Consider the following 26,048-nt stretch of genomic DNA (forward strand, 5'->3'; position numbering starts at 1 on the left):
GGGAGGACAGTGGTGGAGTACCACCATCTTTGCCTCACTTTGAATACTTTTTTTATGACTCACTGGAAATGGTAATGAAAGGCAGGCCAGGAGGAGAGAAACAGCTGTTTGCACAGAATTCAATTCAGAGACCCGGGTTTTGCTGTTTGGACAGTGGTTTCTGAAGGAATATCTTATGTAATGCAAGAAGAGAGCAGCCCAAAATAACCAAAGCAAGTAGTTGTTACATCACAGTACCCAATAGTCAAGAACTGTTGAGTGCTTTTTATAACCCTTATTTGCAAGAAATCAACTTAGTTTTGAGGTATGATAACTTTAGTGATGCTGTATCTTCCAAGCATTTAAGCCTATTTAGTTTCTAATGGTAAGTGATCAAGGCAATTAGCTTTGGCAACAGAATGGTTCAGTGTGCCTTGAAAAAGATTTTTGCATATGTGATGATTAAGTTCCTCACAACTATGCACTTGGTACTCATCTGAAAGCTCTTCAGGGCTAATCTTTTTGACAAACGTGGTAAATCCCCATCAGCAAGAGCAGCTAAGGTAATTTTTACCAGTTGTTGGCAGTGTTTGCAATGGAACAAAGAGAAACCTCATTTACTTTTACGGGGGGGGGGGGGGGGGGGGGGGGGGAAGGATTTCAATGTCAGAATATTAATATGGCCTTTGGTTCAGCTGCATGTTGCGAGGGAGGGTACATCAATCATTGGGGAAAAATCTGGCCTATGTTACTCGCTAATCCTTTGCTTTTTGGTATCTTTGAACTGAAAATGTCTCTGTGGATAATGAGAATGTTCTGGGACCTTTTAGCTGTGGGCAGCACTTGTTTTCCTAGCTCTTCACTTGAGAGGCCGTGTCTTTTCCTGCACAAACTGTACTGAAATGCATTTAAATTTCTAGAACACTCCTGATGTGATAAATTTATTTTACTTTGTTGTTGTTACCTCTCTGAGAGATCTTCTTTCATCTTCTCAGGTGATTCCTTGATTTATTCAGAGTTGGTAGAATGAGTTATTTTAGAGAGAAGTTTTTGTTTGGGACTTTTGCCTGGCTGTCTAATGCCCTTGCTCAGATGAATTGGATGAAGAGCTGAGGCTGTCTACAAGTTTTCTCTTCTGATCCTCTGTGAGAATGTGTGCCAAGTCTGCGATTGTAACTGAACTAAGCATGTTTGAGATTCGTATGTAGAGGCAATGATCTACTGGAGTATGAGATCCCTCTTCTTTCAATAAAATGAATAGTATGATTTGTCCAAAAAAAACGCCATAGCTGTGGTGTTGGCAATACTGAGCAGTGCAAAAGCCTTTAAGCCATAGCTTCGTATGTTCTTTCAGATGGCTTATGCAGACACGGTTGCGGAGAAAAAAAAAGTGCTGCCATTTCGCTCTGGCCACTTTTTCCTCTGCCGTGATGCTGCTGCGGCTATGCATGTTTTCCTTGGTACACCTGTAGGGAATTGCAATAGAAGGGCTAAGTGGATGTGAATGGAAGCATCTAGATGTGGAGGCACCACATGCAACAGGGGAAAGGCTGTTGGAATGACGTGTGTTTAAAAATGCCCGAATTAGCAGCTAGTCATCAAGATCCCAGCATGTTTGCCTTCAGTTTCATGAGACACCCTTTGGAGGCAGAGCACGGTGAACAAATCCTGATGAGTCATGGAGGTGGCACAGGACAGAGATAGTCATCACTGTCAGCTACAAAAGGGTATGAAAAGGCCTATCTGTAACCTGTAAAATCTGCACGTGGTTGCCAAATGAGGAAGAGCCCAGGAGATGTGAGGAGGACTTGACAACTGGCGTCCCTCGCCCTCCATGTCAGGGCAACAGATCCTGGACCTCCTAATGCTTGTTGTTGGGCCAAGTGTAACGGCCCGCTGCTGGGTGGACAGCTTGAACATCCTTCTTCTGGTTGCCTGATTGCTGGACAAACTTCTTGGGCACCAAACGCTTTCTGGTGCTTGAGAGTATGAGATTGAGTGAAACCTGTTTTGTTTTCAGTTTTTATGTCAAATACAAACAGCTTCCCCCTTCTATAAGGTCTGGCGTATTTTGCTACATTGTTGGTACAAGGGTGTAACTGCATTTCTACTTGTCTGCCACCTTACAGGTTCAACAGACGCTGGCTTTAAACCTAAGTTAAATGCAAGAGCTTTTTCTTTTCTGGGGCAGGTGACAAAGATATAAATTGCTATTTCAGCTTGTTAGATTTCTCAAAACTATTTGAGTTGAAAGTGAAATTAAGAATGCTGCTTTTGGTAGAGAACTAGAGAAGAGAATTATAAACCAATGGACAGTCAAAATGTTCTTTAGGAAACAGATCTTGCTCAATAGAATATTTCAAATTACAATTCTGGTTGTTTTGTAGTAATTACTGGTGTAATTTTAATAGTTGTAAAGGTACCTGACTTAATATGTCATACTGATTTGAGCAAAGCCCTGTGTGTTTACAGGTGTGATTTCAGATTTACCTGCTTTGGAAGACTTTAAGGGGCTTCTCTTGAACACTGTATCTCTTGATGTCAATTCAACACCACCCCCACCCGGATTTGAATATGTTCTTAGAAGAGTGGAATTCAAAATAAGTATTGTTGGTGCCTTCCTTTAGCTTGGACTCCTGCAGTCTGGAATGTGCTGGTGTCTCTCAGTCCACTTTTGTGAGCCTTGTTTCTGTAGGATGAGTTGTCAGGCAAAAGATGGTAACGTTTGAAATTCTAGGTGTCAGTGCAGGACACTAGACAAGATGGGGGAAAGCCAGTGATCTGTTATGCAACTATTGACCCTGAGGGTGAGCAAACCTAGTGGGGAGTTAGGGAAAGGGAGACAGTATGTCTTTCTTGAGGTTTTGTTCTGAGTGGAATGCCTGGTATTCTGAAAGTCTTTGCGTGATGTAATTTGTCATTTTTGTAGTATGAATTGAACGGCTGGTTAGCAGTGTCACTGGCTCATTTCCAGCTTCTGATTGGCGGTTATACTGTGATCACTGAAACTCAGTTTGAGAGAGGGTTCTGCCCTCTTCTCCCTGCAGTTTTTCTACTATCTGCCAGATTCTTGCCAAATTTTCCTGTTACAGCAGCCGCGTGAATAAGATGTTATCGCAACCTCTAGTGCTTGAGGAAGATGATATCATTTACTGCATGTCAGAAATCCTTTGAAACAAACTACTCTCCACTAAAATAAAAGTTCCTTTCAGCACGGGGACAGGTACGTTATGTTACAGTCCTTGCTTTTCAAAATGTAGATATCCAGCAGTTGTGAAACTAGCTAATTAACTGCCAAAAACTGAAGCATATGAACATTTTGGGGTCTTTGCTGCTGCAGTTTTTCATTTTGGATTTGGTAGATCAGGTGCAAATTTTCCATTTATTTTCTTGTGGACAAAACTTATTTTACCTTTCACTTGCCCTCCAAACTACTGAAAGGAGAACAGAGAAACTTTTTCAGTCTTTCTCCAGGCACTCCTTTAAAGTATTAAAAAAGCCTGTACAGCAATACATGCTGTGACAGCTTGCTCCCCCCCCCCCCCCTTTGGAACCCAGACTACACAACTTTACTTTATGTGACTTTTGCAGCAGCGTTATGACGTTTGATGGAGTTAGACCAATAAGGTATCCAATGTTGATTTTTTGAGGCTCCAGGTAGTGAGAGGTCAGCCAATATCTAGGTGGATCATTCCAATGGATTAAAATTTATGTGTGCTTTCCAGTAAGAGTTTTTCCTGCTTCAGCTTCTAGCTGTTGTTTCTTATTGTCTTTGTCTAGTTGAGACTCCTGCTCTTGCAAATACTCTATTTATATTTGTACTGGTTAAGAATGATTAAATATTCTCTAATAGCCAGTTTGCTGACCTGGCAAAAATCATCTGCTCTTTTCCTTGGGATGGAGAGTGGGGACATTCTCTGTCAGGCGACTGGTCTGAATCTGCTTGCTGAGACACATGGGCCTCCAAAATGCAAGGGAAGCAGCTGGAGTCTGTTGCTGCAGTCAGAGAAAGAGATTTATCTTTTGTAGGTGTGCCCTGATATTGCCACTTTCTTCTCTGTGCAGTTTTAAATTTATCATCTGTGCCTAGACAGTTATGCCTGTTCTTGCTTCCTGCTAGTTTATTACTCTGGTCATATAGCTGTCTCTCTTTGGTTTCCCCTCTCTAGTCTCCTTTTTCCAGTACATCAAATTCAAGCTTGTTTTTGTTTTCAATGCATGTTATTTAGCTTCGTCATAAGTAATAATTTTTCACTTGCTTATCACTACTTTCACTTGGCCAAGGACAGTAGCTTTGATCAATTCCTGTTCCATATCTTCCTCAAATAAGGTCCTTCCTAAAGATGACTTCTTTTACCCTTAGCTGGTGTAAAGCTTCTGCCTTTTCCTCTAATGCCTTCCGTAGCAGCGTCTACCATCCTTCACTGGATTTGAGAGAGCCAAGGGGTTTTTTGGTTGTTGTGTTTTGTTTTGTTTTTTTTTTTTCTTTTTGGAGTATGCATTTTTTTGTTCAGTGCTTACCTTTGGTTTTTGTTGTGTTGCACATTTTATGGCATGTTGTGGGCTGTCTGGGGCAAGGGATGGCTTGGACAATAACGTGCTGAAGCGCAATGAATGGCTTGTGCATAATTGGCGTTTCTGTTTACCACATTAAATAATTTCCTTGTCTGGCTGCTCTGGAGGACCACTTTATATGTCTAGTGGATAGGAGGCGTTTCAGAGAGGATTCTTTTCCTGTTGTGGTGGGTTGACCTTGGCTGGCTGCCGGGTGCCCACCAAGCTACTCTCTCACTCCCCCTCCTCAACTGGACAGGGGGAGAGACAATAAGATGAAAGGCTCGTGGGTCGAGATGAGGACAGGGAGAGATCCCTTGGCAGTTACTGTCATGGGCAAAACAGACTTGGGAAAATTAATTTATTCCCAATCAAATCAGAGGAGGATAATGCGAAATAAGAACAGATCTTAAACCACCTTCCTCTCATCCTTCCCTTCTTCCCTGGGCTCAACTTCACTCCTGACTTCTCTCTCTCTTCCCCCAAGTGGTGCAGAGGGATGGGGAATGGGGGTTGTGGTCAGTTCATTATGTGTTGTCTCTGCTCCTTCCTCCTCATGCTCTTGTTCTGCTCCAGCATGGAGTCCCTCCCACAGGAGACAGTTCTTCATGAACTTCTCCAACGTGGGTCCTTCCCATGGGCTGCAGTTCTTCATGAACTGCTCCAGCGTGGGTTCTCTGCACGGGGTCTAGCGTGGGTCCCCTGCGGAGCCACAGGTCCTGCCAGAAAACCTGCTCTGGTGTGGGCTTCTCTCCATGGGGCCACAGGTCCTGCCAGGAGCCTGCTCCAGCGTGGACTCTCCACAGGGTCACAGCTTCCTTCAGGCACATCCGCCTGCTCCGGCGTGCGGTCCTCCACGGGCTGCAGGTGGATGTCTGCTCCACCGTGGACCTCCATGGGCTGCAGGGGGACAGCCTGCCTCACCATGGTCTTCACCACGGGCTGTAGGAAAATCTCTGCTCCGGTGCCTGGAGCACCTCCTCCCTCTCCTTCTCCACTGACCTTGGTGTCTGCAGAGTTGTTCCTCTCACATATTCTCACTCCTCTCTCCCAGCTGCTGATGCGCAGCAGTTTTTTTTTCCCCTTCTTAAATATGTTGTCACAGAGGCGCTACCACTGTCGCTGATGGGCTCGGCTTTGGCCAGCGGCGGGTCCATCTTAGAGCCGGCTGGAACTGGCTCTGTGTGACAAGAACATCTCTCAGCATCTTCTCACAGAAGCCACCCCCATAGACCCCCTTCTACCAAAACCTTGCCACATAAACCCAATACACCTGTGTAGATGTAAGCATGTCATGTGAGGATACTTAGATTTTTCCTGGTTGGAGGGGAGATTAAGGCTTGTACTAGGCCCACCTGTACTGATTAAGAGAATCTCTCTCAAAGCTAAATAAATTGTTTGCATGTATCCTTGATACGTGGTGTGCTTATGCAGCATTGCCCTGCTTGGATACACAGAGGTTATCTTGCCTTGGTATAGAGTGCGAAAGGCAAAATGGAGAAGCAAAGTTGGATTCTGTTTGTTGTGTGTTGTCTGTGTCTGGAGCGGTGCAGGAACTCTGGCCATTCCTCTTCTGAATTATGGCAGCGTACTTCAAGTGAAGTTGCAACTTCAAGCTTTGCATCTCGTGTGCTGGCTGGCAGTTTCTGGGTGAGGTCTAAGACTATGTGGCTAATGGTTGAAAGAAAGAAATGAGTATGTTAGTTTACAAAAGACTTTTAAAAGACCTTTTTAAAATTACGTTCTGTTTTGTAATTTATTGCAGTATATAGAATACTATCTTGGTTTGGAATGTTTTGTTCAGAGTTGTGTAAGTGGTAGAGAGACGAGCGGAAAAAACACAAGAAAGCTTATTTTAGTTAAGTCCAGGAGAAGAATGAGGATTTTTCAGGTAAAAAAAATAAAGCTGACATAGAGCAACAGCTTCAAAGATCTAAAAAGTTCTGATGTTATTTAAGAAATGTTCTTGCAGGTTAACAGCTGATCTTCATTGATTACTGCAGGAGGTAGAAATTGGTGTACATAAGTACTTCTGAAGGTTTTGCTAGGTATCTATAGACATCTCTGGTTACGTGAATACAGTTAAAAGTCTGATTTAGGGTGATTAAAACCAATCTGTTTGTTAATTACAGTTAATACTACTTTTGCCTGAGTGCTAAAGCAAAACGTATTTAAGTCCCGTGTACCTTCTGTGTGAGACACAACTAGTGAAAGCAAATCTAAAGCCCATTTTTATGCATTTTAATAGTTCTATGATTCCCAAATAAATTTTTGCACATTAGATAAACTTCTGTCGAAAAGAAAAGTTTCATCAATTACACATATGCTATGTACAGTAATTTAGATAAGTGTGAATAGATACAGCATATTTAATTGAGCAATCAATTACCTAGTTTAATAAAAGGCTGTGTTTAATTGCATGTCTCTTACTGGCCTTTGTCAGAGACAGGGTATTGGGCTATGTGGGGCAGGAACTTCTGGTCTGACACCATGAACAGGCATAGGGGCTGCTGTTGTCATCTGTGCCTGCCTTGGTGATAGCTTCCTGGATTAAATATGGTTGAGGTAGCTGGAAGGCACTGTCAGCAGCTGTGCTCACCAGATTGCTAGACTGGATAGTAATAAAGTGCAGGCAGACACTATCAAAAAATACAAAGAGAACAGAAGTAAGCATAGAGCGGTTGCCTAGGGGAAATGCAGATGATCCTACAGCAATTTGGGAGGCTTGAATTTTCTACAGGTATTTGTCCCTGCCCCTTTCTGGCATTTGGTTGATATGCTTTCACTTCTATTTTGTAACTTCTGTTGTGCATTTGGGAATGTGGTGTGACGGGGGGGGGGGGGAATCCTAAGGAGGTATTCTGCCCTGCCCCCCCCTCCCCCCCCAAAAATTCTCCATGGGCAGGAAAATGTTAAGTTGTGGTAAGTGCTTGGGTATGCCACCTGACTGCCTTGCTAGTTTTGGCTGCCTGTCTGGTGTATTTCAGTGTGAGAGAAGAGCAAGGAGCGAACAGTGAAGCCTATTTGTTACATGGTGGTAGCTGTACTGTTTGGATGAAGTTAAACTTTGGTAATCTTTGCTAGCTAGTTTGGAGATGTAAGCAATAAACTCTTGCAGGAACCTTTTCGTTCAAGAGCAGTAAGCAAAAAGATTTCTTATTCTGATAAATAAAGTGGGAGAATGCAGTGCTGTAGGTCCAGTGTAGAGCTTGGAATTACAGGGGTTTATTTTAAGACATGGTGTACTGTAATAGTTTGAGGGATAGACTTCTCAGTTTTTCTGTAGATGATTGTGTTTAAAGAACTGTGTTAGTTCCCTGTGAGGTAACAATATCCCTAGTGATCTCAGCCTCGATCTTCTGGGATTAGCTCATTTAACTATCGCTTGAAGGCCTGCTCTTGCAAGAGCTCGTGTAGAATCCCAGCCTGACACGCAACATTAGGTGAAAGGATCCTGGTGTTTGTGTATCACAATTCCATGCCCTTCCTAGCGACTTGCCTCTACTTAAAATCATGATGGTTATTTCCTTAGGGAATATGTTGGCAGTGCCTTAGCTGACCGAGTGCTGGAAGTAGGAGCCTCTCTTTAAGGACAACAGGATGTCACTTCAACAGTGGGATGAGTGGTAAGGCTCTCACCACTTAGAATCTTTTTTTCTGAGCTGTGTTTTTTAGCACGAAATACTGTTAATCACTCTTTCTTGAACTATACGCATTCAGGATTTATAAATAAGTTCATAGTCTTGGACACCATGAATGCTTTATCTTCAACAGGCTGAAGGACTCCAGTGTGATCTCTTGCCTCTTTGTTTTCATAGCAGAGGGCACCTATACTGTTCATGTTGACACACAGGTGTTGCACTCAGTATTGGACTCTTAAGAACCTTCTACAAGAGTGCTAGTATTCATTGTGCTGTGAATACCTTCTGAGAGTACAAATAACTTTGGTATTTGTGAAAAATATATTTGAAGCTTTGTCAGCAGTTTCACTAGGCACTACATGTAGCTTTTGCACAGCTTCTAAGTTCCAGCCATAGTTAATGGTTGAGCAGTTCTTCAGTCACTCTTCTAACAGTATCCAGGTACCTCTCCAGATCCCTGTGTAGGTTGAACAGTGCTGCTTGGAGTTGTCCACATTTTAGATGTTAGGGGGTGGACACTCAGAAGGGGAAGCAACTGGAAATAACTCTTAAGTTCTTCATGGCATTTTCAGTACATCCATTCAAATTGCACCTTTTCTTTTCTCTTCCGTTTAATTTTGGGTATTGTGAGATTTGAAGAAACGAAGAGTGCAAGATGCACTTTTTGTCTGTATATGGATATAGAAACAGGCAATGGGTGAATACCCATGGGATTACTTTGAAAGCACAAAAAGATCACCTCGTTTCAAGAATTTGTACCCACAGTGTGATCGTGCACATGGAGATCGCATCTTGAAGATGTGTTTGAAGAACTTGATTTTGGGCAAATAGCCTGCCTGTTTCATGGTTATGAGAAGGAGATGTGTAAGATGGTCTAACTGTGTGTAAGACGGTCTAACTGTGTTAGTAGAGCACAGGTTTAGGCAGGCTTATTTTGCTAATTAAAATATATTGGTATAGTATACAGACAGTGTTACAAAGACTGGAGGATAATATGCACCTGGAAAGAGAATCAAGCTCTATGCCCCTCCAGTCCACCTCTAGACCTCCTTTGGGAGGAAATAAAGCATATTCAGCCTTCTTGAAGAAGGAGACAACACCCTTCTGAAACGTAGTTGGTAGGGGGCCACTAGAAGCAAGCAAGGAGTGCTGTGGCACTGATGTGCTTACAAAGAGAAGACTCCCGTGATTCTGACCCATGATCAAGAACTGTGGCCAGTGCTCCCAAACTAGAGGCTCAGAAGTTTGCATTGAGATTCTGTTTGCAGCTTTCCTGCTAATGAAATTGGTGAGGTGTGCAATAAGCAGAATGTGATGTGATCCTGTGGACAACTGAGCTTCAACCAACACTTAAGCATTGGTACCAGACTCTGATATGAGTGGTACTGGTTATCCTTTAGCATGATGTGTTAGTGTTACATACTTCATCTTCTTAGAGTTGTTAAAGGCTAGAAGTACTGAAGCGTTGCTCTTGAGGCCAACACAGTGGAAGTGACCACCAGGTGCAGACCCAGATGGCGTATTGGGCTGCAGTCTGGTCTCAGAGTTGAAAAATGTCACTGGCTAGGTCTGTGTACAAAAGGAAAAGCCATTGTCTTGAAATTCTAGGCCAGCTGAAGGTTAGAAAAAGTTATTTCTGGCCCCTGCAAATAATTAATTTTACCTTGAAATTACTACTACTTAGGGATGACCAAGAAGTGAGCTTTCCTCATCGGTTGATAAAGATCACTTTTTTGACTGTTAATGCCTTCTGTGTTTTCTATGCCATGTTCTGTTTTCTTTTTGTGCTGGAACATGCTGCATGGTAGTCCTGTCATGAAATGAGCAGTGTTCTTTACGGGTTTTGTCCATTTTTTTTATTGTCTGCTCTATTTTTGTTTATTAAATTGGGTATTCTTGCACCAATTTCTGGAGAGATGGGTTGCTAGTACTTCTTCCTCAGGCTTATCTGTAATCAGTCTGAGAGGAAAAGAGTGACTTTTTGTTTCTTTTCCACATTTTTTCCATTGTCTCAGGGTTAGCCAGACTTTTGACATTTTCACAAGTGTAAGAGCAAAATGTGTGCTGTGTAATCAATGTTAAGTTTCTGCTGTGTCTAAACTCCAGTTCTGGTTAAAATTGGCCTATGATACTGTTGGAAAAATATGACACCTTTGTGTAACTTGTCACAATCCTTGATAATGCTGTATTAGGGGAGAGTAAACAAGTTGGTAGCTGAGATGACTGACGTTATTTTTTTCCAATCCTTGCTAATGGAGCAATGTTTCCTTTAGAAGTTTGAAGACAGCATTACGTGGGAGACTGGCTGCCTGACAATACCTGATGTTATGTTTTTACTGTCGTGTCTTCTCAAGGAAGGCCTGGCTCTAAATGGCAGCTGATGGTAGTAGCTGCATATAGATATTCAAGGATCTTTTTCTAGGAGGGGGATCTGCATTTCATAGCATTAGGACTGACTAATTAGAAAGGTGCAATTACTACTTTAATTTGAGCTAGCTTCAGTAAAATTGGAGAGTCCAACATTACCTATGCAGTCATGAGATGAAATTTGATTCAAGAATTAATTCTGGGTTAAAAACTATCTTTTCTGTGCTGGTGAGAGGGAGGCAGGCAGTGTAGTGGAAACTGCTGAAGTAGCAAAAAAGAATTCAAGGTTTCTGTGGAAAGCTTTTTGATGGTGTATTGTTCTAATGCCTAATGTCTAAAGGGAGTAGAGGTTGCTGTCCATCAACCAGGTTCCCCTACCCACCCACCCCTTGAGACTAGAGAAATGCTTTCCTCTTGTTCATCTGGAAATTCCACATTTATTTCTGCCTTTTAAGGATGACAGGTGTTAATTTTAATATGAGTATGTGAGCTTTTAAATGTAAAAGGTACTGCGTAATGCTTTCTGGAAACATCACTTTGTCCTCTAGCCTAGCAAATGGTTAAGCAATGCTGCACCAAGCGAGAGTGTTATTGTATGTAAATTGCCATGGTTTTGTAGTTATAGTAACACCCACTTAGGAACCTGTTGAAACAGGTATGAGTACATTGAGACAGCTTATGTTCTAATTATGGGCTATTTATCTTACTTTATGGAGATGCTTAAACAGAATTCACTGCCTCTATGTCCTTCGGTAAGGCATTAAATGATTCGGTCAGATGTCCCTTCTACTTTCATTTTAGGTCTTCCTAGGTTTAACAAAGTGGGTGGGGTTTTTTGTTGCCCCAGTGAGGTTCTTGGGAGGGTATTATGAACCCTATTGCTAGCATTTGGACTCTTCCAGGGTTTGAGTAGCTCCGTGTCCTCTCAGGAGTCTTTGGTTGTAATGATCTAAGGCATGCAAGTGATGTTACAGAAAGCTCTGGCCCCACTCAGAAGGAGTGGGGAAAAGGGTTGCTCGTGGGGGTGGGGAGGAGTTGGACTAGATCTCAAGAGGTCCCTTCCAGCCTCAGAGATTCTATGAAGGTGGGGTTGAAGCAGCACAGGAAATGCAGCCATGCGGGATAGGGGAAGAGCGTGATCTGAATGATAGTGTTTGACTTGCTTTACGGTATCTTTCAGACAACGGTCCAGAATTTTTATACTTATGTCATGTTTTCTCTATCACTCATTCAGTTGCTATCTGCATTTTTCTAGAACTTAAAGTTCAAGAAGAACTAAGTTTTTTGAGAGGAAAGCAGCAAAACCCAGGAAAATAGTAGTTTGCAGAGGAATGAGTTTCTTTTTGTAGCTCATGTACAGAAGTTGGCCAGATGTTCCCAGAAACCTTTTCTTCCTGGTAAACACTACTCCTCGTTGCTTTTCCAGGCTCCCTGTCCTGCTTTGGGTTGCACGCCCCCTTTTCTTGGGCTCAGGCTGCACTCCGCAGTGTAATGGTGTCTCATTTGGGGTTTAAAGTGCTCTTCAAGTTTAACTGTCTATGATCCACAATTCTTCATTTGCACTAGAGGCTTCTTTGAGAATATTCTGTTCAAGAAGCTGTGGCAACCAGTTTGATTTTTAATCCCTTTAGGAGAGTGTTTGCATTCCTATTTATAAAATTAACCTGAGGAAATATGACAGTCTAAGTCACAAAACACTGTATTTATGTCACATTAGAAAGGAAAGTGTGGTACTAAGCCTCTTACTATAGGAGACTGTTGAGAAGCTTGCAGGAAAGCTAATGCTTTCGAGGCTAAACTAGGCTCAAATTAGCAACTTCCTATATATACTTTTTCCACTTCAAAATTGTTACTTACTGTTTAGGTGCACTATACCTGAAGTACTAAATGTAAGGTCCATGAGACTTTCTGATGTTGTTAATACTGTTTTCACTTGGACTAGAGGGACTGAGCATCCTTTGCCTTGTGGAAGCTTCTCTAATATGGGGTATTTTGATTTATATCTTATTTGGAACTCTTCTGACATGTAGCCCCCGCCATCTATGATTTGTATGTGTCCTGAGTTGATGCCTTCTGCACTCCCATCCCTTTACTGCATAAAATTTGTAAGCTGTTCACATAGAATACTGAACTCCTGTCAAAACTTGTTGAACTGGTTTGCTTTCTCTAACTTGTACTTTGACTCAGTTCCTTACTCCCTTAACATGTCCTTCGGGTTGTATTTGTTTTCTGTACCTTACAGGCTTTGCATAAACAGTCTGCCTGTTATTTTCCCGAGTTAGATGGCAAGGAGCTCAAAGACAAGATGGGAGAGAACATGGCTGTGCATCATCTGGTGTTTGGTAGCTAACTGGTGGCTTTCTCATATGTGAATAGAAGGTCCAAAGGAGGGCCACAAAGACGATCAAACTGCTGGAGAACCTGCTCTGTGAGGAAACACTGAGGGAGTTAGGTCTCTTCACCTTGGAGAAGAGAAGGCTCAGGGGGGACCTCATCACAATTTTCCAGTATTTAAAGGGTGGCTACAAAGAGGACAGAGGTGCTCTCTTCACAAGGAGCCACATGGAGAGGACGAGGGGCGATGGGTGCAAGTTGCATTGCGAGAGGTTTCTTCTTGATACAAGAAAGAAATTTTTTGCAGTGAGAACAATCAACCACTGTAACAACCTCCCCAGGGATGTGGTAGAGTCCCCATCACTGGAGGTTTTCAAGACGCAGCTGGACAGGGTGCTAGATAATCTCATCTAGGCTCCCTTTCTCATGGGAGGTTGGACCAGATGATCTTTCGAGGTCCCTTCCAACTTGGGCTGTTTTGTGATTCTGTGAGTAAACCAGACAGTGAGACTAATTATCATTTCCAGTTAGTCAGGTGCTATCAAAGGGCACATAAATCAGTCCTCTGACTTCTCACAGCTTTTTAGGAAAGCGAGTAGAACCCACAAAGAGTGTGTGAGACTTCAGGCTTGGAAATGTCATTTTTATGTAACTTTCCAAATAGTGTTTTAGGTGCTTCTCCAGAATATGAAAGGATACTTCTTGATTTCTGCAGAGTATCCACTCTTTGGGGGGTGGGGAGTTTTTCTCCCTCTGCACCCCCCCCATGTAGTGTTGCAGTGTCCCATTTCAAGTAACACTCTCTTCAGTAGTGCTAGGGTCCAGTCATTTTTGTGCTAAGTTTGTCTCAGCCGTTCCAACCAGCTACTCATTTGCTGATTGAAAGTTTCTGCACACAGAGCCTTTGTAATGTGGACATTCAGAGCAGAGGCTACAATTGCCATGTTGTACACTTTATGACGAGTTTTGTGAGACATTAATTAGGAAATTTATTCTAGTTTGGGGGGTTGGGAAAGACTAGAAGCGAGTGAGACGGCTGGAGAATGAGAAGTCAGCAGAAGCTGGAAGAATCTGGTGTGTTGCCCGTTTCCTGCAGAAAACCACTCCCTGTTGTGGGAGGGCTGTCAGCAGGAACATAAAACTGTTTCTCGCTGTTGATTTTTGTGAGCGCTAGTTCCTGAGAAATATGTAGTTTCCCTCTTCTCTTCCCCCTCCTTCCAGGCTCTCCTGAAATCTCCGCTGCTGTGTCTGTTGGAGACATCTGGTTGCTGACCTGTTTCTGTGATTAGTTACTGTGGCAACCTCATTGAAAAGCTTCCTGGCACCTTTTTCTTGCTTGTGTTAGCTTTTCAAAGGTGTCACCTCTGCTACTTGGAGCTGTAGAGAAGCCAAGTGTGAGGAAAAGGCTTTCCTGGGCAAAGGGGATGAGTCTTAAAATTGAGTAGTTGTTTGCACTCAGATGGAAGAATCGGTAGAACTGAGATTTGGGGACTGTAATAGTGGCTGACTCTAGGTGCTTTATGATGAGCAGCTATGGAATGTTAGTGAGTTTTTTCTTTTGAAATTACTTCACATTTTTCTGTGTTATCCGGAGAGGAATGCAGAGACTGAAAACAATCTGAATAACCAAAGAAACAGCGGTGAAATCTAGCTGTTTGTAAAACCTCTTTTGAATCATGAGTATTCTTTCAACAATGAGGTTGTAAACATAACTGTCTGCTGCAGAATCCACAAATAGGAAAACAGCATCAGGGATTAGATCTTTTAAAAAAACTCAAACAGAATTGTGAGAGGGATGAATTAAAAATTTGAGGACTTTATGCTGTATTTGCTCTGCAGTCAGTTTTTGGATGCTCTTGGGTGTAGGCATCAGAATCGCTACAGCTGATTTTAACTTGTGTTAATAGAAAAGGCCATCTGAGGATTAGTGGCAGCTGAGCTAAATAGATGTGTTTGAATTGTACCTTTAAGCAAATACAGAATTAGAGCAAAGAACAAAGCACTAGTGTTACACCTTTTTTTGTTGTTTTAAGAACACTGGCTTGTTTATCTTAAAAGGCAGATGGCCTCATTAGGTACTATGAGACTGCATTGTCTACTAATATTTCAAGTAGAGAGAGGTGGAGAAGTGATAGATTCAGACATGAGAAGTTGACTGGCATTCCCCTTGAGTTTGAGTAGTGAAGATGTACATTCATCTGAAATGTATGTTTTAGCAAGCATTCTGTTTATGCTAACAGACATGAAAACAGAGGAGCTGTGGTAGAGTAACAGACTAGCTCTGTGGTAGGTTAAAAAAAGTAAACCTTAGAGATAGTTGAAACTGAATACAGGCAAGACAATTAAGAAGATTGTCTAAGACTGCATATCTGCGCTAGTCAAATTTGTCTTTCCTTTGACTGTTAAAATATTGGAACCTGTGAGATTTTTCATTTTCACTAACTACCACCTGTCTTCTCTAACTAGAAATCCAGTTTACTGCCTTCTCAGGAGGGGTGAAAAACTGGCCGTGGTGAATTTGAATGCATCTCATCTCTGTCGTGTACTGCTACAGCGTTCTGTATTTGAGATCAAGAGTAAACTGTGCAAAAATATACAAATTAGATTTTATGTTTATAATACTTCTTTTTTAAATTACTGAAAGAAATAATCACGTATTATTTTCTCATTAAAGTCAGAAAGACCGGTGACTTACTCTGTCGTCTTCTCAGATATCGCAGGTTAAATAATTTTTAGCTCTTTCCATTGAGCCTTCCATGCTGGGCTGAAAACTGGCAGTTCAGAAGCTGATTCATGTGTAGTTCATATGTTCCTGCCTTAGATTTGGTGCTGTTTATCAGAAAAGGTGGAGCAGGCTGATGTCAGTGACTACAGTTTCAGTCATCTGATTTCATTGTGCCCCCAAAGGACTGTCAGAGCACCAAGCTGCTTCTCAGACTGTATTTCAACAAACTGAATGCACTGCATTGTTCAGGCTTCTCACTGTGAAGTATGGTCTTAGCTAATCAAAAACTTCTTTCCTATCTTATTCCTGCTCTTCAGTTTGAAAAAATGCAGACCACAGTGACAAGGTTAGTCTCATCAGTGTTGTATACAAAAGAATAGTAGTGCCTGACTTTACCGTTCCCCTTTGTATACACCGCACAATAACATTAGGTCTTACAGCTTTGAACTTTGAATTCATTATGGCTGCTGTATTCATTACACATTTTTCAGTGTCACAGTTGTCTTTTAGGATGCAATCCCTAGTCTGTAGATAAGCTAGATCAATGACCTAATATTTAACCATGTCTAAAGCCTACGTTATTTGAACAGTCCTGTCCTTACTCAAGCTGTGACCACCTGTGTGCTAATTATAGGTTACAGTTATGCTAATATTGGTGTTATCCTCTAATTCTCTAATTTTGTCAGACTCATTTTTTGTGTTTACTTCCTGGAAAACTGGAAGAGGGGGGCATAGCATGCATCTATGCCAAAATGCATTAGAAACAGCACCATTGAGTGAATCCCCATGAAAACACTGCTTGGAGATGTCTGTTAGTTCTTAGTATATATGAGCTATTTTTTGTATGTATGTATAGTGCTTGATTTTAATCAGAATATTATGAGGCATGAAGCCTCACACCTCGCAGATGGAAAATGTCTGCAGTTTTAGTTGGTCAACAGAGCCCCATAGTTTTCTCAGGTGTGTGTTACAGGACTGATTTCTGTGAAGTTGTGTTAATTTACTACAGTTAGTTGTTTAATCTGTTATCACTTGCATCCAGTACAGTGTTTTCCTGTTATTTTGCCTGGATTAATATGGAGCTAAATAGTTTACAGTTATGTATGCATCTGAAACAGTATTTAGAATATTAAAATTCTGTTCATTGGGTTCAAGCAGGATCCTCTACTTGCCTGTCTTTAAGATCAGTCCCAGTAGCGTGGACTCATTATCCCCGTGAGCCAAATTATCAACTGTGCTTATGTTACACTGCCAGCTCTGTTTTATAATACAAGCTACTGCTGTTCTGGTCCACTATTGTCTTGAAAGCCACTTTTCTGTGATCTTTATTGATCCAAGGCTCTTTCGTCCTGTAAGAGCTTTAGAGTTTAGCTGCAAGTGAGGCATGATCTAAGGAAAACGCTTTAGAAAGTAGCCCATGGCTGTGCAGCTCCCTTTTTCAGAGAACAGAACAGCCAGGGAGCATGTCGTCTTTGGAAGAAACTGTATAGCTGAGCTTGCAGTATACAGCCTCTGGTAGCTCTGTACAGAAGAAATATCAAAGTGCACCTCTGTTTTGAGAACAGTCACTTTTCAAATTATTTGCTGTTGTAGTCTTTGTTGTTGTCATGAGGATCCGTGACACCATTAAATGAGATGGAAGGAGATAAGGGAAAATCAGTTGTTAGGAGGAGAGGAATGCCTGTTCCAGTTTTTTTTTTTCCCCCTTTTTGAAATGTGTAGTAGGGTGGAAGAAAATATATAGGTCAGGAAGGTAGACTTGATGACAACATTGTAGGGCCTCTCTATGAGAGAGCAGCTAAAAGAGCTTGAAAAAGTGGTACAAAGTCATGAAATAACTAGCACAGCCTTAATGACAGTAAAGAAATGCTTGTAAGATAAGCCTGTACTTAAGGGGAAGATTTAAGTTAGTTAAAAGGACAGGTTGGCCCCTATGTCTAGACCAGTACCAGCTAAATCATGGGCTGAAGGAGAAATGTGATGGTGAGATGGTATCTTAATTACTTGTGAAACTCTGGCTACTGGACTCTGTACTTCTCCTTAATATTTTGTCTGAAGTGTTACTGACTAGTGTTTTAATGACACGGATTGTGTGGTAGTGCTACACCCACTTTCAACCCCTAATGCTAAGTAAATAGTATGCTAGAGTGTGACAGCAGTAGCAGCATGAAACTTGTTTAGCATGGGGTTGTGTTCACAAATTGGAAATATACTCATGTGACCAACTTTATTATTCTTGCACTTCAGATGGATGGAGGCCTGTCTGAATGAGGAGCTGCCTCCCACAACAGAGCTGGAAGAAGGATTGAGAAATGGAGTCTACCTGGCCAAACTTGGAAACTTCTTCTCCCCTAAAGTGGTTTCTGTGAAGAAAATCTATGATAGGGAACAGACTAGATATAAGGTGAGAGCTGTTGGCCATAGATACTGCTTTAGGCGGACATCTAAAATAGGAAAATGTGCACACGGAGGTACTGTGAGCAAATAAACAGAAAGTTAGTTTATATTAGTGTTACCTGAGAAACTCCACCTTCACTCTAGAACATTGGTTAAGTGGGGGGGGGGGGGGGTGGACTTTTAGCTTTATATCTGAGCTTGCACTCATGGGAAAGAACTTGTCATAAACAGTCAATATAATCATAGATAGAAGACTTCTGACTTCTTTTCTGTAAGAGTACTGTTTTCGCTACCCATGTTAAGGAACTTCCCTGCTATTCTTGGCACCTGTGACATTTTGTTTCTTACTGCCCTCCCCCTTGTTCCTGCCTATTTGTATTTCAGGCAACTGGTCTCCACTTCCGGCACACCGATAATGTAATCCAGTGGCTGAATGCCATGGCTGAGATTGGTCTCCCCAAGGTAATTTCTATGTTGTACGTGCAGATAGATAAATAAATAATCTCAGAAAAGCTTTACATTCTGTGGAGGCATTTGCTGTTGTACAAAAATCAGCAGACTTCATCTGCTAACTTCATTTAACGTGAAGTTAATTCTTCATTTTCTAGATTTGCATCCCTATAGAAATTCGCTCCTAAAACTTGCTGAAAGATTTCATTCTGCTATGTGTGTGAGAATGCTTAGGAGCAAAATAATTCCTCCTTCTGTACCATATCCTTAATATCACTAATCTTGCATAACATCTGCATTACGCTGTTCTTGCCATGCATTCTTTTGAGCAATATCTGAGCTACAGTTTGATTGTGGAAGTTTTTTTAGAAATCTATGCTAAAAGAAGCAACGCAACAGAAAATACTATGTTCTCCATTTCTTCAGATTTCCCTACAAAATGTTCACATCAAGTTGAAATGTTCCTGGTGTAGCTTAATCAAATATAAATTACTGGCTTCACTAGGGGAATGGCCAGATAAACTCCTCTGAGCTAATAAACACTGTTGCCTGAAAATATATGGAACTGAGCTAATAAACACTGTTGCCTGAAAATATATGGAACTGTGGTAGTGTTGTGCTGGTAGTCAAGTTGCATACATGGATAGTAAGCAAATTTTTTAAACTTTTTTTTTGTAAGCCATGTTATGGTTAGTATCACCAAAACCAGCATTGCGTAGTTTAATCTGATGTATGTTTTGTTTGCATACATGCTTGAAAATTGAACGCTTTATTCTTGGCAAAGTTTTTCAAATAACTTGTTGAGATTTACTAATTCAGCCTTACTGGGATTTATGATGATCTTACAGGAACAAATTTGGGATTAGGAAATAGTGAAATATGCTGTTAAGGTTGTTAGGTGAAAATAAATGAGGCAGGAGCTAGACAGAAGTCAAGTGCCAGGTATGAGGCAAGATTTTCCGATGTAAGTGGGTTTTGGGGGGAAATAAATGTGTGAGGAGATGTTAAAGAAACTGCGCTGGGGTCCAGTACGTTGACGAAGAGATATTGGTGCTTTAAGTATTTTCCCATGCAGAAGAGCCAGGGAAGTGATGCTGTGGAATTGTGAGGGTCCTTCAGTTGCTCTTGCCTTTACAGAAAGAGCAATGCTATTTTGTGCTCATAGGCAACAGCAAGGAACCTTCCAATAACTAGAAAGTAACGTACCTTGTCAGCACTTCTGAATGAATTGACACTTCTAGTATTAGCCCCTTGTGTTAAACTTTGCATTTGAGACTGCCTGAAAGCTTTTAGGTCCAGCTAACTGAAAGTGTAGTATGCAGAGCACCTCAGTGCTGGTCTCAGTTTCCCTTTGTCACTGTCTCTTCTCTTGCTTCTCAACCCTATTTAGTCCAAACAAAATCCTCTTTTCTCTCTTCTGTTGTATTTTTTTTTCATCTCTTGGCTTTCACCAAAGTCCTCACTAATACCTCATGACCCAGTATCTTGGTGGGCACACAAAAGAAAGAGTGTACTCATCCATGTGTGTAGAACGTGGGCAGGAAAAGGGGAGCCCTGGTTTGGGTGGTAGAAAGAAGAGGAAGGATTGGCGCTTCAAGTAGGAGAAATGTTGGGCCAGGGCAGAGAAGCTCAAAGAGTTTTGTTCTGTGGGCTGTTTCGTTAGTGTACTGCAGAAGAATTGGGCTTATCGCAGTTATGTGATTTGGCTATATAGAGTGAGTATAATTCAGACTGATAACTTTGTTTTGTCTTTAGATATTCTACCCAGAAACTACAGATATCTATGATCGCAAGAACATGCCACGCTGTATCTACTGTATTCATGCACTCAGGTAAGGCATGCTAGGTGGAAATCTAATTGCTTCTGAAATCTTTCTGCAAAGCTGAAAGGCGAGAGGGGAGAGAGCTGAACTGAAGGCTGGATAAGGATGAATTTTCTAGCAGAACAATCTTACCAGGTCAGAGCAAAGATCCACGAAGCCACTATTTTGCCTTGGGCAGTGGCCAAATCAGATGCTGAAAGAAAAAGAACCAGTCAAGTATGTTGTGATTACTACCTTCCCATCCCAGTTCTCACCCTCCCTCTCTGCTGTCTGAGGCAGAGCTAAACATTTTGGAGCTTAAAGGAAAGCCTGAAGCCCTAAAAGGTGTTTGTGAGAAAGGAAAATATTAGTTTATCTAGGGATCAGTCAGATCACTGAAGGAAAGCCAGTATGGTCACAGCATTGTGTTGCAGTATGTGTATCTCGATGACCACAGTAAGTGATCAAGCAGGAACTGTTGTTGAAAGGTCTCTTAAATTTTAAAATCTCACATAGACCGAGTAGGATAATCCAAGTTCTTGAGAAAACTGGGAGGATTAATTTGTTGATGCTTTGCTCTTCAATTTGACAGGATGCATGCGTTTTTGATTTTTTTGGTTTGTTTTTGTGTTCCCCCCCTCCCGCTAGCTGGTTTGAATGCAAGTGTGGCTTTTGGAACATGTTGAGATTTTTATTTAAAAAGGATTCCCTTTGTAGAATTTACTAGGTGATTGAATGTTGGATTGTATACATTTGGGTCTTCATCTGTTGCTTGCTCAGTTTCAGTTCTCAATAATGGCTTGTTCTGCTCTCTGATCTGGTGCCAGCGTGAAATGCATAGAGATGGATTGCATTTATCTGAATGTTATCGCATATTTCAGATTGCTGTAGATGAAATTATTATTTATAGAAGTGACCTTGATCCCAACTTTAGATCTAAAATGAGTTATCTCTGTAGAATAAGTCATTTGGAGTTTATAGAGCAGTGAGGAGTAGACCTGTGGTGGGGTACACTGCCACTATCGAGACCAATGCTCCTTTTTGTTTAGGTTGTAGCAAAGTTCCTCCCTCGCTGGCAGCTTTGTGATAGCTACTGTAGCTCCTTTATGCCAGGAGTTAGCTGGCATATGTTCTTGTTACATGTTCTTTGTTGTATCCTGGCTGTTCCCACCCCCTGCCCCCCACAGTAGCCTGAATTGTGGACCATTACCAAGCTTCCCAAGAAAATTAAGTTTGCTGTTGCTGTGCTCTTTCTAAATCATATATTAGGAAAAGAAAATTAATTCAGGGAGCAAAATTAATAGATGCAAACAGTCCCAGTAGTTAAGACTGTAGAAGTTTTATAATCTTTCATCTAATAATACCTTTTCCATACTACTTAATTTTTTTCAATTGTTAACCTTTTTGGCCAAAATGTTCCATAGCCGATTTCTCTGCAAAGGCAGCCTCCTTAAGACTTTATCATTTCAATAATTTTACTTATCAAGGAAAGAAGAGTAATTCTGACATGCAAATATAAATATAGAAAAGGATGTTTTTATAAAAACTTGTTCTTTTTTCAGGCTTAGTGCTGAAGTATATTCCAGTTAAGAAATAAAGATCTAGAATGCAGTTTTGTTGACAGTCCATAGGTCAGAAATGTTCCTGCCCGGTGTTTGTGTTTTGTTTTTGTAAAAAAAAAAAACAAACAAACCCAAAAAACCCTGCTTAGGTTTATAAAGATTGGAGATTTAGATTTGACATGTTGCGGTCATGTGAAAAGGTGGAATTGCTTACCCTCTATTTTCCAATCACGTTAAAACTGAGTTTACCAGAGGAATGGATATTTACTTTATTAATAGTTTATTTTTAATGTTCCTGTATAATCAGATATTTTAATAGAGGGTACATTTCCATGATCGGAGCTGAGCCGGCACAACAGGCAAAAAGGAGAAGAGTTGCTTCTCTTTTCCCAGTCCCATTTGTCCTTAACTGTATGGATTCATCCCTCCTCTATAGCAGTTCCATTTCTCGTCAGGCTCCGAGTGCATACATTAACACCATTTTAGTAAGCCAGATCAGCTTAGTGAATACTTCTGCCCTACTCGCACCGGTGAGGCCACACCTGCAGTACCGTGTCCAGCTCTGGGCTCCCCAGCACAACAGAGACACGGACATACTGGAGACAGTTGAAGGAAGGGTCACTAAGACGATTAATGGACTAGAGCATCTCTCCTATGAAGAAAGGCTGAGAGCTGGGACTGCTCAGCCTAGAGAAGAGAAGGCTCCGGGGGAATCTCAGCCATGTGTGCAGCCATCTGAAGGGAGGGTGCAAAGAAGATGAAGCCAGGCTCTTTTCCGTGGTGCCCCATGACAGGGCAAGAGGCAACTGGTGCAAACTGAACCGCAGGAGGGTCCCTCTGAATGTCAGGAAACACTTTATTTACTGTGAGGGTGACCAAGGAGTGGCACAGGTGCCCGAGGAGTTGTGGAGTCTCCACTGTTGGAGATACTCAAAAGCCATCTGGACACGATCCTGGGGAACCTGGTCCTATGTGACCTTGTTTGAGGAGGGAGCTTAAACAAGACAAACTTGAGAGCGCCCTTCTAGCCTCAGCTATTCTGTAGTTCTGTGAAGGCTTCAGAGTGGTGGACCAGTTATGTGCAGCTGAGGGGGGAAGAGAGGAGTCAACTCACCCTCTTGGTGATCATGAGCTGTTACGTTGGCTCACCTGAGTGGCTCCTTGAATCTGTATCGCCTAAAATTATCTGTGTCATTGTCAGAACCACAAGGAAAAATTACTAGTTCTAGTTATTTGCTTATTTTCTTTTCTAGCCTGTACCTGTTCAAACTGGGTCTTGCCCCCCAGATTCAGGATTTATATGGGAAGGTGGACTTCACAGGTAAAAAAAAGAAGAAAAAAAAAAAAGTGGTGATATGTTTGCTGCTCTTATCTCATACTCTACTACACATTGTATAGATCAATTAAAGGATTGTTTCTGTTGGTATCGTAAATGCAAATTAAACTCAAAATTAATGGCTGTGAGGAGTTCTAGTAATTTAAGAAAAAGGTTTGATTTGGGTGCTTCTGAGCCAGGCTGTTAAATAGCCATCAGTTTGCTGATCATTACTTTTGCAAATAACAACCCCCTAACTTTTTTGCAACTTGTAAGATGCTTAAGCCTTGCCTCCATCCCCTTGGGAGAGGTTTCAATTTGGAACTTGGTAAACATTTCTGACCTCCCTTGACAGTTTAAAGTAGAGGTGCCATGAGCTGAAGAAGAGTTTGCCAGGTGATCTGCTGCAGGAGATTCCAGCACAAAGTCTCATGTCCGCGTGCCTCCTCAAGGTTTCAGTTCCTTGATTTTTGCAAAAGTGTCAAATTCTCTGTTTTGCATTAGTGAGGTTCCTGCCTGAGGGTGCGCGTCTGATTTAAAAGGTGTATAAGCTTTATTTTCCTGCAAAACAGTTGTTGATTGTACCTATAAAATGCTAAATTATCAACTCTCTTCTTGAGTTGTATGGTATTTAGCAACAACATGTCTTAATATCCTCCATTCGCTTTTCTCAGCATAGTCTCTCTGCAGGGAAAACAGAATGCTAGAATACTGCCTGTGCATTTTCCTGACCTGTTGGCAGCCATAGTTGAGGCACCTCAGAATGATGGAGTCCGTTTGCAGCTTCTCATGGGAGTTGTGTGTTGTTTTCTAGTGAGAGAGACTACAGAATATTCCCATACGAGTTTCTGGGAGAAATGCAGATTTTAGGAAAGTGTGCAAAATGTCTATCAGTTTTCATTTATTTTGTTTCACTTACTGAGTTATATTCAAAGTTTTATTTAAACAGTAATTGTAATTTATTGTAGTTATCCTAAATTTTTTTTGTAGCAGCAGTTGGTATAGCAGTGCTGATTCCTAATGTGTTTAAGCCTACATAACACTTTTTACGTATGTTTCAGAGGAGGAAATCAGTAATATGAGGCTTGAACTGGAGAAGTATGGTATTCAGATGCCTGCCTTCAGCAAGATTGGAGGAATTCTTGCAAATGAGCTTTCTGTGGATGAAGCAGCATGTAAGGAAAAATGGAATTTTGTTTTATGTGATTATTCAAATCAGCAGATTAGAATTTTTTTTTTTTTTTAAAAGGTGTTGGTTTTAATGCCCCCTGTTGTAAGACAGTACAGTCCTTTTGATAGGCCTTCTGGAAGACTGGGAAGAGGGTTTTCTTCTTGTGTATTTTTTTTTTCTTTTCTTTCTGGAATATGATGATTTGACTAGCTAGAGTATCGTACTAGGAAGTAGGCTACCGTGTTTTGTCAAGAACACAAAGCCATGATGGAATGAGAGGTACTTTGATAATTCTTTTGCTTTCCAGTTAATTTCCAGGTAATAATTCTGCTCTTTCCAGTTAAGTTCTCAATTTTTAACAGAGCTGTTGTGTTTGGGACTAACTGGCAGACTGTGACTTGTTTTTCAGTACATGCTGCTGTCATTGCCATTAATGAAGCAATCGACCATCAGGTTCCAGCTGACACTCTTATGGCAATGAAGAACCCTAATGCCATGCTAATAAATCTTGATGATCAACTGGAGTCCACTTACCAAGACACACTCTACAGAGCAAAGCAAGACAAGATGGAGAATGCTAAAAATAGGGTAGATGAATTCTTCTTTCAAACCATCTGTTTGCATGCATTCAATTTTGTACTGCAGTGTAAACTGTGGGAAATTCACAGAATGCGTGTTACAGTCCTGTATGTATAGCGTTAGGTGGATTTACTCCTGGTGGTATTCTAACATGTTCCCCAGTAACCTGTCTTCCTATTGTAGAAGACGGGCAGCAGTTAGCTGTGTTACTCTGTTTAGCTGTCTGAAATATGGGCCGCATAGATACAGAATTCATGTCAGCCTTTATATGTTGGGAATGCTATCCCTCTATTTTCGTACAATATAGATAAGTTTTCCAAACAATGAAACGATGAGCAAAACTGACTGATGCTTGCAGAAGGGGTCAGTGTTGTTTTAAATGCTGTGTATCGAATGCCTAGCTATGTGTACTGCTTTCTATGTTCTGGAGCTCTACTGTGTGTTCATATAGAGCCATTACATTGAAATAAGGTGTTTCTAGGCTGTCTGTATCAGTGTGAGAGTATACTTTATACGTATTTACTTCTAGGGCTTCTTTTTGCATGTGTAGAGGTAGCCTATCTGTGACCTGTCACAGCTCTATGTACAGTTATCCTCCCTGACCTTTTCAATGAGAACATCTATGAGGGCAAAGGAAGCTGTAGAAACACTGATTAGTTTTTATTTCGTCTTCAGATTGCCTCAGAAAATTCAGAGAGAGAGAGAGATGTGTATGAAGAACTTCTGACTCAAGCTGAGATTCAGGGAAACATCAATAAAGTGAACAGTAGGTATCATGCTAAAGTAATAGTCTTAATTAAAAGAGTACTTAAAAACGATACGTGTCCTCCTCGCTTTCTGTAATGCTAACAAAAGTGGAAGGCAGCTCCCCTGTTTTTGTGGGTTTTTTGGTCGTGTGTGGGGTTTTTTGTTTGGTTTTTTTTTTAACTCATTATTAATACATAGTTGTAAGCTGAATTCATTTTTACTTCTGTTGCCCTTCTTTTAGGAAATGGATTGTCCATGTTGCTGGCCCTCCCAATTCCTCATCTTGAGTAACACATGCTATTTCCAACCTTCAGCCCCTTTTCAAGTACTACTTTGCAATTGACTTTGGAAGTCTTCCATTCTGATTACGTACCTAACTTGCTATCTGTCAGATCTAAGAGTATTTCTTTCTGAGCAGTAAGTTA

At 41.3% G+C, this 26,048-nt stretch overlaps 1 protein-coding gene across 1 annotated transcript in view; it reads left to right on the forward strand.

The window, feature by feature from the left end:
* IQGAP1 (IQ motif containing GTPase activating protein 1) overlaps positions 1 to 26,048 on the forward strand; it is a 76,208-nt gene that overhangs the window by 8,848 nt on the left and 41,312 nt on the right. Inside the window, exons 3-9 of the mRNA XM_050903706.1 lie at positions 17,848 to 18,004; positions 18,382 to 18,459; positions 20,203 to 20,279; positions 23,065 to 23,132; positions 24,188 to 24,301; positions 24,707 to 24,885; positions 25,552 to 25,642. Coding sequence (XP_050759663.1) covers positions 17,848 to 18,004; positions 18,382 to 18,459; positions 20,203 to 20,279; positions 23,065 to 23,132; positions 24,188 to 24,301; positions 24,707 to 24,885; positions 25,552 to 25,642 — 764 coding nt within the window. The remainder of the gene's footprint in view (positions 1 to 17,847; positions 18,005 to 18,381; positions 18,460 to 20,202; positions 20,280 to 23,064; positions 23,133 to 24,187; positions 24,302 to 24,706; positions 24,886 to 25,551; positions 25,643 to 26,048) is intronic.

Source organism: Gymnogyps californianus, chromosome 11, assembly GCF_018139145.2.
Source record: "Gymnogyps californianus isolate 813 chromosome 11, ASM1813914v2, whole genome shotgun sequence".
NCBI classification, from domain to species: Eukaryota; Metazoa; Chordata; class Aves; order Accipitriformes; family Cathartidae; genus Gymnogyps; species Gymnogyps californianus.